Source organism: Myotis daubentonii, chromosome 2 (genome assembly GCF_963259705.1).
Source record: "Myotis daubentonii chromosome 2, mMyoDau2.1, whole genome shotgun sequence".
NCBI classification, from domain to species: domain Eukaryota; kingdom Metazoa; phylum Chordata; class Mammalia; order Chiroptera; family Vespertilionidae; genus Myotis; species Myotis daubentonii.
The window spans coordinates 57833339-57844885 of record NC_081841.1 but is presented as its reverse complement, the minus strand read 5'-3'; the positions used below and the strand labels follow the sequence as shown (position 1 = coordinate 57844885).

At 48.9% G+C, this 11547-nt stretch overlaps 2 protein-coding genes across 7 annotated transcripts; one reads left to right on the top strand and one right to left on the bottom strand.

Annotated features, from left to right (window-relative positions):
• Positions 1-3409: 3409 nt before the first annotated feature.
• On the top strand, positions 3410-6484 carry CDK4 (cyclin dependent kinase 4). Of its 2 annotated transcripts, none has more exons than XM_059683404.1 (8): positions 3410-3613; positions 4059-4312; positions 4472-4607; positions 4723-4890; positions 5019-5128; positions 5666-5716; positions 5852-5987; positions 6081-6484. In XM_059683404.1, exons 1-8 carry the CDS (start codon positions 3497-3499, stop codon positions 6171-6173), a joined length of 1065 nt encoding a protein of 354 aa, XP_059539387.1. In that variant the 5' UTR covers positions 3410-3496; the 3' UTR covers positions 6174-6484. The 2 variants fall into 2 exon arrangements, with proteins under 2 accessions (XP_059539387.1, XP_059539386.1); XM_059683403.1 differs by having other exon boundaries at positions 3418-3613; positions 4076-4312.
• A 192-nt stretch (positions 6485-6676) lies between these two features.
• TSPAN31 (tetraspanin 31) lies at positions 6677-9832 on the bottom strand. 5 transcript variants are annotated; one of them, XM_059683409.1, is made up of 6 exons: positions 9670-9832; positions 8716-8883; positions 8392-8472; positions 7703-7834; positions 7302-7415; positions 6677-7199 (listed from the first exon to the last, which is right to left on the bottom strand). In XM_059683409.1, the coding sequence occupies exons 3-6, from the start codon at positions 8467-8469 to the stop codon at positions 7125-7127; spliced, it is 399 nt and encodes a 132-aa protein (XP_059539392.1). In that variant the 5' UTR covers positions 8470-8472; positions 8716-8883; positions 9670-9832; the 3' UTR covers positions 6677-7124. The 5 variants fall into 5 exon arrangements, with proteins under 5 accessions (XP_059539392.1, XP_059539393.1, XP_059539389.1 ...); XM_059683410.1 differs by lacking the exon at positions 9670-9832 and adding an exon at positions 9370-9584; XM_059683406.1 differs by lacking the exon at positions 9670-9832 and adding an exon at positions 9384-9582.
• Between the last annotated feature and the right edge of the window lie 1715 nt (positions 9833-11547).

Below are 11547 nucleotides of genomic sequence, written 5' to 3'. Positions count from 1 at the left end.
CGCAGGTGCACCAGGGAGGGAGAGGCTTGTGCAAAATGGGAGTGTGCAGAGGAAAGGCTGTGCAAGGGGTGTACGGTCTGAGGGAGGTAAGTGAGCAAGAGAAAGACTCAAGCAGTAAACACTTTTACACAAAGGACTGAAAAGTGAGCATGATGTGGGACTGTGAGAGAGGTGAGGGTGTAATGGATGGGATCCGGCTGCATGAGAAACGAAATGTGTGATTGTAATGTGTGAGGTAGGTGAGTGAGCAAGGGAGATAGGAGTGCTAAAGGGATGAGAGTGTCTTTTCTGGCTTTCTCCTTCCCTTACCAACACACACACACACACACACACACACACACACACACACACACACACAGCTCTTTGCTTATATGGGGGCCTTGACCCTGAGAACCAGTTCTACCCCCTTACTAGCTCTGCTTTACACTTACAACCTCCCTCTCCTCCCTTTTACAACGCTGAGGGAAAAGGGATTCCAGAGGAGCCCATTGGGTCAAACACATTGTGAAAAAATTAATTAGTAAGAGAGTAATTAACAGAAGGGAGGGTATGGAACCAGGGACAGACTGCCAAACTAAGGCTCCTCAATAGAAAGTGACTGAGGAGAGTAATGCTCTTCTGAAACATTCACATGCATTGGATGGATGGATGAATGAATGAATCAGAAAAGGGCTGGAACCCAAGCCAACATAGAGGGTGACTTCTTTTTTTTTTAAATTTAACTTACTGGGGTGATATTGGTTCACAAAAACATTCAGGTTTTAAGTGTACAACTCAACAAAACGTCATCTGCACACCGCATCATGTGCCCATCGCCCAAAGCAAAGTCTCTTTCAGTCTCCATTTATGCCTTCTCTGCCCACCTCCACCTATTCCCACCCCCCTTTCCCTCTTGCTGCCACCACACATGCGTGTGTATGTGTGTATATATATATAACTTCTAAAGACAGCTGTGGTGGGCTTATGTGGAAGGCCAGGCGCTAGGGTAGAAAGTTTGACACACACATTCAGTTAGCATTTCTGAAGGCTTACAAACCAACCAATTCTAACAAGATAGCCAATGAAACAATCACCTCACAAGCCCTATAGCCAGTTCAGACCTTGAGGTTTTTCTCTTTCTTAAAAAAAATTATTTATTGATGAGAGACATCAATTTGTTGTTCCACTTATTTATGCATTCATTGGTTAGTTCTTATATGTGCCCTGACCGGAAATCCAACCCAGTATCAGGATAATGCTCTAACCCCGTGGTCGGCAAACTGCGGCTCGCCAGCCACATGCGGCTCTTGGGCCCCTTGAGTGTGGCTCTTCCTAAGCCTTAGGAGTACCCTAATTAAGTTAATAACAATGTACCTACCTATATAGTTTAAGTTTAAAAAATTTGGCTCTCAAAAAGAAATTTCAGTCTTTGTACTGTTGATATTTGGCTCTGTTGACTAATGTGTTTGCCGGCCACTGCTCTAACCAATTGAGCTGCCCCAGCAGAGCTTGAGGTTTTTCTTGCGAGTCCCAGCTGCCCGTACCAGCAAGGGCTCGGAGCTACACTATCAGAAGGCAGAGGGAGAATCTCTATTGACATAGCTCCCGTTTTGCCCCGAGCATGCTTTATATTCATCTCATGCCTGAACTCTGACATCCTCAGCCAGGTGGTTAAAGAGAATAGAAGTCAGGGTAGAAGGAATGAGAAATAGAGTAGTAAAATGGTTTCAGATTTTATTTTTAAAGACTACTTTATTAATTTTTAGAGAGAGAGGAAGAGAGAAGAGAGAAACCTTAATGTGAGAGTTTAACATACAGTAGATTGGCTACCTCCTGCACGCCCCCTACTGGGGATCAAGCCGGCAACCAACCTGGGCATGTGCGCTGCCTGACCTGGAATCAACCAGCAGCAACCTTTCTGCGCAGGGAGGACGCCCAGTCAACAGCTACACTGGCCAGGGCTGGTTTCAGGTTTTAGACAAGTTGTCACAAGTGAGACACTGCTTCCTTCCTTCCCTTACTTCCGTCCTCCCAAAGGGTTGGGAGATAAATAAAGAAGTTGGAGCCAGTAAGACCAGGAAAGCCAGAGAGAAACCTGCCCCTTGTCTACTTCTCTGTATCTGTGAGCAGAGGCCATTTGGGAAAGGTTTGTGTTCGGGGCAAGGGCAAGGGCTAAGAAAATTTGCACTGGAGGGAAAGAGCACAACAATGCCATATAATGAGTCACAAGGTTTGCAGAAGAGCACAAGTCATTCTCATGTAATGTGATGGTCTGGGGCAGCGGCTGTGGGAACTTCCTGCACATGCTCACTCCTATGTGTGTGTGTGTGTGTGTGTGTGTGTGTGTATCCATTTTTCTATGTATGACATATATATCATACACATACACACATATATCACAATATCGTAGTGCGGCAAAGAACCTATCTTCCAATCATTGAAAACTTCTCTGCCAGAAGGCATGTGGTGGTCCTAGGAAGGGGTGGAAATTGGGAAGAGGGGAGGGCATTGCCTTGCCCCTCTTCCTGTTGGATTACTGTATTAATCTGCCTTTCATCAATCCTTTAATCCTAGTTTTGCCCTCACATGGGCATTGTCTACTCCCTATTTTGTGTGCACACTGTTGGCTACATCTTTACAGATAGTCTTTTAAAATATATATATATTTTCAGTGATTTCAGAGAGGAAAGAAGAGGGACCGAGAGATAGAAACACCAATGAGAGAGAACCATGGATCTGTTAGCTCCCCGCACGACTGAGCACATTTCCTTGGCGGGAATCAAACCTGGGACTCTTTAGTGCGCAGGCCAACGCTCTATCCACTGAGCCAAACCTGCTAGGGCTCTACAGATAGTCTTATCACTACTTAAAAGGGCTTGTGACTGAGACACCAAAAACCAAACAGACCCAGAACAACCCCCCATCCACACGGGAAGCAAGCACTCAGTAAAAACTTGAATGAATGTGTGAATGAAACAAAGACACAAATGAGAATACGTGTCCCGATGGCAGTGGAGCAGAAAGGCCACGGCACCACCTCCTGTCCCCCGACACCCGCGCCCTCCCCCATATAGAGAAACAAGGAGTGAGAGTGGAGAAGGCCCGCAGCCCGCAGTTGGGATCTGGGTGGCCCAGGTTGCCATGGCACCGCCTTGGACTCCACCCTCTCCCATCTCCCCCCAACCACCACCCCACCCCGCTTGGGTAGTGGCAACTAGTCACGTGCTTCGCCGCGTAACCACACCTCTGCTCCTCGGAGCAATAGCATGCGGTCACGTGGGATAGCAACAGGTCACGTGGTGGCCATCGTCCCTCCTCCCCATTCTCCCCGCCGCCCCCCAACCGGGCACAGCCACTCCCGGCCCCTCTGCGCAGGAGTGGCTGGTCACGTGCCCCGAACGTCCGGCGCTCGCCCCTCCCCCCGGGTTTCCGCGCGCCTCTTTGGCAGCTGGTCACATGGTGAGGGTGGGGGTGAGGGTGGGGGTGAGGGGTCCGCTCTAGCTTGCGGCCTGTGTCTATGGTCGGGCCCGTGCGGTCCAGCTGCTCCGGACAGAGCTCGAGTGTATGGCGCCGCAGAAACCGGCTCCTGCGCCCCGATAACGGTCCGCCCCCGCAGTTCCCGGCGCGGGGAGAAGTAAGAGCAGCCCCTTCCAGGGATGGAGACCTTTCCCCACCGGCCTGGCTTCCCACGCGGGCTGGTGACGGAGGGGTCTCTGGAGGCGGGGATGGGGGCAGGGTGGAATCTGGTCCTTTGTGGCCGTGGGAGGGTCGTTTTCGGGGCTGGGGTGCAGGATCGTCGATGCAGGGGGTGTGTCGTGTGGGCTCTTCCTTTGTGGCAGGCGCGACGGTCCCAAAGGAAGAGAATTTTAAAAATTCTAGGGCTTCACGTGGCTGAAGGGGTTGGGGCTAGAGTCATTGTGTTACCTGAGGGGCGGGCGTGGCCCCGGGGAAGACGGGGAAGGGAAGGGAAGGGAACGGGTGCTGGCGCTGGGTCTTTGTGCTGTTTGTTTTTTTCCTGGAGTTACTTTGTTGCTGTGGGCGCATTCCATCCGAACTCTGGAAGGGAATGTCGGTGGTAGAGTCTCTGTGATTGTAGGGTCTTCTCTGATCTGAGAATGGCTACCCCTCGATATGAGCCCGTGGCTGAGATTGGTGTTGGTGCCTACGGGACGGTGTACAAGGCCCGTGATCCACACAGTGGCCACTTCGTGGCCCTCAAGAGCGTGAGAGTCCCCAATGGAGGAGGTGCCGGAGGGGGCCTCCCCGTCAGCACAGTCCGTGAGGTGGCCTTACTGCGGCGGCTGGAGGCTTTTGAGCATCCTAATGTTGTCCGGTGAGGTGAAGGGTTGGGAGAGGGTGCTCAAGGGGGAAAGACACCTCTGTGAGGGGCGTGGTGGTCTGGAGAGAAGTGGGGATCCCGAGGAAATAGGGAAGGTCGTGTTGGGGCCAAAAGGGATTGATGCATGAGCAGCCCGCCATTTGTTCCGGCCAGGCTGATGGATGTCTGTGCCACCGCCCGAACTGACCGGGAGACCAAAGTGACCCTGGTGTTTGAGCACGTGGACCAAGACCTACGGACCTATCTGGACAAGGCACCCCCACCAGGCTTGCCAGTGGAGACCATCAAGGTGCGTGGGGTGGGCAGACAATGAGGCACGCGGGGGCCTTGGCAGTAGGAGCCATTGTGATTTCAGGTATGGCGCCTCGTTTCCGGTTCCTCTGTACCTCCCCCTTCCAAACCAGGATCTGATGCGCCAGTTTCTAAGAGGCCTGGATTTTCTGCATGCCAATTGCATTGTTCACCGAGACCTGAAGCCGGAGAATATTCTGGTGACAAGCAGTGGGACAGTCAAGCTGGCTGACTTTGGCCTGGCCAGAATCTACAGCTACCAGATGGCACTTACACCTGTGGTCAGTAGAAAGATGTTAGCTGAAATGGGTTCTGGTTGGGGGTAGGGAAGTGCCCATCGCAGTTGGGAAGTCATGTGTTTTGTGACATCAGTTGAGCAGTTGTGCTCCACTCTTCTTGTTCCCATTAGGTGGTTACACTCTGGTACCGTGCGCCGGAAGTTCTTCTGCAGTCTACATACGCAACTCCTGTGGACTTGTGGAGCGTTGGCTGTATCTTTGCAGAGATGTTTCGTCGAAAGTATGGGACCCAAGGACCTTAACTATTTTGAGTTTCCCAGATTGCTTAAAAATCATCGCCTTATCTTGCCCATTCTTTCACTTGAGTCAGTGGTTCTCAACCTGGGGGTCGAATGACCCTTTCACAGGGGTCGCCTAAGACCATCGGAAAACACATATAATTACATAGTTTTTGTGATTAATCACTATGCTTTAATTATGTTCAATTTGTAACAATGAAAATACATCCTGCATATCAGATATTTACATTACGATTTATAACAGTAGCAAAATTACAGTTATGAAGTAGCAACGAAAATAATTTTATGGTTGGGGGTCACCACCACATGAGGAACTGTGTTAAAGGGTCGCGGCATTAGGAAGGTTGAGAACCACTGACTTGAGTACTACTGACCATCTTGTCCATAACTAGAAGCTCTGAAATGGAATTAGGAACTTATTATCCCTTTAGTTTTCATACCCTCTGTTTGAACCACTAAGCAGTAACCACTCTGCTACCACATCTTTGAAAATGATGCTCTGTCCCTTCTCACCTTAGGCCTCTCTTCTGCGGAAACTCTGAAGCTGACCAATTGGGCAAAATCTTTGAGTAAGTGACGGGCAAGGGGGAAAAAATGTTCATTGTGAGTCTTTTTCTGCTGCTGAGCCCTGGTAGCATTTGGCTCTGCCCCTGAGGTGGAGCCTTGGAGGACCTCTCTGACCAGAGTTTTCCCATTCCCCATAGCCTGATTGGGCTGCCTCCAGAGGAAGACTGGCCCCGCGATGTGTCTCTACCCCGAGGAGCCTTCCCCCCCAGAGGGCCCTGCCCAGTGCAGTCAGTGATCCCAGAGATGGAGAAGTCTGGAGCACAGCTGCTGCTGGTACTGAGTTTGGGCAAGGGAATGGGGTGAGCAAAAGTCATTTTTGGGGTTTTTTTTTCTTGGCGATTTTCTGACTTTTGTCTCCCCTCACAGGAGATGCTGACGTTTAACCCACACAAGCGCATCTCTGCCTTCCGAGCCCTGCAGCACTCCTATCTACAAAAGGAAGACGGCAACCCAGAGTGAGCAATGGAGTCGTCGCTGCAGCAGCACCGAGAGAAGAGAAGCTGTCAGTTACCTTGCTTTGAACACTAGAGTGCAGAGCCCCCCACGGAGAAGCGCTCTTTGTCTTTTTATCTGAGGCTGTGGAGACACTTCCTCCAACTTTTTACAGGGATATCTTGCTGGCTGCCTTAATGACATTCCCCTCCCTCCCCTCCTCTGGGGATTATCCTTCTCCTGCCCTCCTATTTCCTTACACCAAGGAGTATGTCCCTTGTTCTCCCCTTCCTTACCTTGATATTGGGATCCTTTTTTATACGGGGAAAAAAACAAAACAAAGAAATATGGTCTTTTTTTTCCTTCCTTTTTTTAATGTTTCTTCCTTTGATTGGCTTTGCCATTTGGGGATTTGGAAAAAACCATTTGGAAGATAGACTTCTCTGCAGAATCTTACAGATTCTCCTTAGGTTACAGGGCCTACATAGTCAGTGGAGCCCCTCAACTGGTAAGAGAAGACAAGGCAGGCATTCAATTTGCTTCTTTGAATATGGAGTCTAAATGGCTTTTATTTTTATATTCATTGACCTTCCCCCAAACTGGGTCCTGTTATTACAAGAAAGATTTCTTGGTAGTTTTCTCTCTGGCTCTGTCCTTGGTTTCCCCTTGGAGCCAGGCCAGGATGTGTGGTGGTGGTCCAGCATGTGGAAGGGAGAAGAGGGGAGACAGCCAGGAATGACTCCGACCCCCATACTATCACATACACTCCCAGGAGCTTCCCATAGCCACTCAGGGAAAGAAGAGGCTTCTCTGTATTCCTCATAGTCTTGTCAAGGCAGAAAGCCTGGCTATTCAGTCACCTTTAGGGGACGGCAAAGGGCCTTTCCTCTTTCTCAAACAAAAAAGGTCACTGACCCTGTATTTTCCCTACGGGAGGAAGAAAAAGCTTAGGGAGAGCAGTCAAAAGGATCCAAAGTCTCATAGAAAGGCACTGGGGTTGGCTCGAGGATCCTTCTGATTCCGAAATCTCATTGCGAGCCAGACACCAAGGATCTGTAGAAGCAAAGGGAAAAAGATAAGCACCAGTTCTTAATCTCTGGGACTGACTGACAGATGTAGAGAAAGGGTGCATGTGAGAGAACTGGAGAACGTTACCTCTGTAAAGCTAAAGAAGAGTCCAACACCCCCCAGGATTTTTAGGGCTTCATCTGAATGTTTAAGAAACTTTTCTCCACACATCTGGCATGTGGGTCTCCGGCTCTTGCAGACCTAGGATAAAACGGGTGTGTAGAGGATGCAGAGTTGCTAAGATGCCCTGTCCTGTCACCTATGATAAATGACCCTAGAAATTTACTAGTTTTGATCAGTATCTTACAGATTGAAATCCCATTTAGCTAGTTCTCTATAGCTTTTGATCCATCCCCACTCCCAACACAGCAGCACACAGCCCCAATACAAGAGAGCTGCTAGAGAGGCCATCCTATTCAAACTAAAATCTACCATTTTAGGCACTGTCCTTCTCTAATTTTCCTACCCACCCTTCCCCGTCAACTCACTGCAGTGCAAAAGGCATAATCTTGTTGATACAGGGTTGTGAGGTTGAATAAGCCACAACAATCAAAACTTCTTTCTAGTTCATCCCGGGTCTGGTTGCTCATCACCCACCAAGAAGCATTGATGACATCTGTCTGGAGGATATATAGGCAGAGGGAAATTATTTGATGCTGCTAACCCTAAGAATCTCCCTCCATTTTGATCTCAGTTCAAGTGCCTCAATTTCTCTACTCCAGCAAAGGAAGTCAACATGGGGGGGGGGGGGGGCGGAGTGTATCACAAATATACAGACTCAATGATAAATATCCACCTAAAGGTCTCTTAGATCAGCGGTTCTCAACCTGTGGGTCGCGACCCTTTTGGGGGCCAAATGACCCTTTCACAGGGGTCGCCTAAGACCATTGGAAAACACATATATACTTACGTATTGTTTTTGTAATCACTATGCTTTATGTTCAATTTGTAACAATGAAATTGGGGGTCACCACAACATGAGGAACTGTATTAAAGGGTCACGGCATTAGGAAGGTTGAGAACCACTGTCTTAGATCGTCATGGAAAATTAGCCAGACACCCTAGGGAAGCAAATGGCTTGCGTCTGGAAGTGATCTAAGAATGATCTTTGGGGCAAGACTGTTAGGGAGTTAGAGGTTAGAGAAAAATGCAGGTATTTGGAAAGGTATCCCCTTACCTGTTTGCTTCGGTTAATGGCCAGGCATGACCAAGAGATTCCAAACTGGAAGACGAAGACCAAGCCGAGAATGATCATGTACTGAGAGGAAGAGTTATGGGAAAAATGTCCTAGATTCCTTTATGGTCCACCTCTAACAATCATCTGATCTCATTTATTCATAGAACTTATACAACCATGCCAGTTGGAAGCAATAAAATCATCAGCCCCGGTTTCATAGAGCAGAGCAGAGACATGTCCCCCCACATCCCTGAGGTCTAGTTTCTTCCCAGCCCATTCAGCCCTCCCAAGAGTTCTACAGTGCCCATCACTGGGTCAGGATACAAAGAACAGCAGTACTTGGTGGTGGTTAATGGCACCCACCAGTCCAGCCACTGCGATGAGCAGGAGGAAGACCCCCACAGCAATGACTCCTCCGATGATGTGAATGCTGGACACCAGACCCAGGCCCTTTCCCCAAGCAGCCACTCCGATGAGCAATAAGCCTACCAGCTAGGGGAAACAGAAAGCAGGACACACATCAGAAATCTAGCGCGCAGCACAGCCAGAGGCCTTACAGGGCACCCGGGACTACAAGGAGAGGAGGTGCTATGGGAATCTGTAACATCCCTGGGCGCTCCTTCCCTGGGAGGTCAGAATGTCTGGGAGGGGGTGGGGGTCGGGGGCTGCAGGATAGTAACCTATGAATATAAAAACCGAACCTTTAGCTTCATCCATCACTTCTATTTTGGGAGAAACTAAAGTTCACAGAAAGGAGGGAGAGGCCTTTGTTCCCACAACCCCTAGTTCATTCCCCCCACCCCCAAACAAACCCTACGATCACCGGAAGTCTCCCCTCTACCCACGGAAGTCCCCAGGAATTCCCTCTTCGCCGGAAGTTCCTGGGAATCTTCCTGGAACACCCAGGACACCCCTCTACCCACCGGAAGTCCCCTGAATAATCTCCCCACTCGCCTCTCCGCCTTGAAGCTTTCCCACCTCCAAAACCTCACCATGTAGACCACGTTGAGCGCGCACAGCGCATTCTTGGAGCAGGCAAAGCCACCGCAAACCATCTCCCCAGCTTTGGGGACCCAAGTGGTCCCAAGGACTTAGGGAGAGGGTCTTAGGGGCAGTCTTCCCGGACCCCGACAGCTTCTGTCTCTTTAAATCCAGTCCACCTAAACCCAGTTCTCTGCGCCTGCACCGCCCCACCCCTGCCTCTGGATTGGAGAAACTCCGGCCTAAAACGGGACGTCGACGGCCTGAATGCCAATCAACCTGCGTAGAGTTACTGACCCGCCTCCCGGCCCCTCCTTTAGGTTCTTTATAGGGTGAAATTTAAGAGTGGAGGCAGGGCTTGCAAAGATTCTCCTGGAGATCGGAGCCTGAATTTGGAAACCCCGGATTGAAAGTGAAGCTTTCCCTCGTCGCAGTCGGAAGAGGCTAATCCCGGAGAGGAGGCTTTGGAGAAACTCCGGCGAAGAGAGAGAAGACAGGGCTGCCGGGGCTAGGCGAATGGGCTCCTCCCTTGTCCTGCGGTGACCTCATGATGATGCCATTGTTTGTTGTTATTGCATCACACTCGGAACACCCAGAGGAGCAAAATATTGAGTTGTTTAGCCCAACCACAGAGGTCCCGGTTTGGGCACAGCAATACCCAGCAAACCCTTACACATTTGCAAGCATGTCCACTAGTACACATGTCCTGTTCCATATCCCTCCCTAACGGGTGTGAATATACTCGATATTAAATGTGTAAAACCGCAGCCTTGGTCAGTGCATTACTGTATGTGACAAAACCACAGACATGGGTGTGCCTGATGCCCTCAGAACACATGCCTGGTCCAGAGCTTGCAAAAAATGACGAAGGGAGGGGTCTGGAATATGAATAAATCTGAGAGTAAGGAACAGTCACACATTTTCACTCTGGGGTGGGCACAGTGGATGGTTGGTCAGCATGTTTATTATAGAACAAGTGCCTGGACACGCTGCCATTTTATGGGACAGGGAAAAGAAGAAGAAGCAGTCTTAGAAGGAATACAAATGAAAAACCTCCTTTCAACCCCCAGAACGATTCAAGTATGCGTGTACTTGGATTCAATGACTGCAGAAGCAGCATATGGTCTTATTGCCAGCAGACCGCATGGTTCCAATTTTCCAGTCACTGTGTAATCTTTGGCCAGTTAGTTAAGCTTTCTGTGCCTGTTTCTTCATCTGTGAAATGGGGATAAATAACAATATACCTACCTCTTGAGTTGTTGTGAGGACTGAATGAGTTAATATAATAAAATACTTTAAACACTACCTGACACATAGTAAATACTAAGTGTAAGTTATTTTTTATTTTTTAATATATTTTATTGATTTTGGAGAGGGAGAGAGGGATAGAAATATCAATGGTGAGAGAGAATCATTGATTGGCTGCCTTCTGCACGCCCCCTACTGGGGATCGAGTCGGCAACCCAGGCATGTGCCCCTGGGCGGAATCGAACCTGGGACCCTTCAGTCCACAGACTGACACTCTATCTATTGAGCCAAACCAGCTAGGGCTAAGTGTGAGTTATTGTTCAGACAATTTTATAGGTTCCAGTGGGTAATCTCAACCTCAGTTTCCTATCTCCAGCTACAGAAATATTCATATAGTTACAATCCCCTATCTTTTATAAATTGATATCATGAAGATATGCAGAAGAACAGACATTTGGCAGGGCCAGAAAAGTTGGAGTTTTGAAACAAAGTAATTAGATCAAACCATCCACCATTTCTCCCCTCATCCTCCCTGCATCTTTGTTCTGTTCTTGAATTCCGCATCTAGCCTCTTCTTTTTCTGGTCCTAAATCAAGAGCAAGACAATGGCATTAGGGTTAAGGGGGACTGGTTGGCAAGCAGCCAACCAATTGGTGTGGTGAAAGGGTATCAGAATTAGAAGACCATCATTTTGTTTCACTTTCTATTGGCCTCTCTGAGCTTCAGTTTTCTTTGCTGAATAATAATCCTACCCCTTGGGCCTGTCATGAAGATGATATATATGAAGGTGTGTTGTTAACTATTGTGTTATAGACAAGTTAATTATTAAGGAAATAATTGAACATGGAGCACGGTGGTTTTGCCTGGTTATAGGTTACTGTCCTTCTCCATAACCTCTTCTCCCCATAACTGCTTGACCCCTTGACC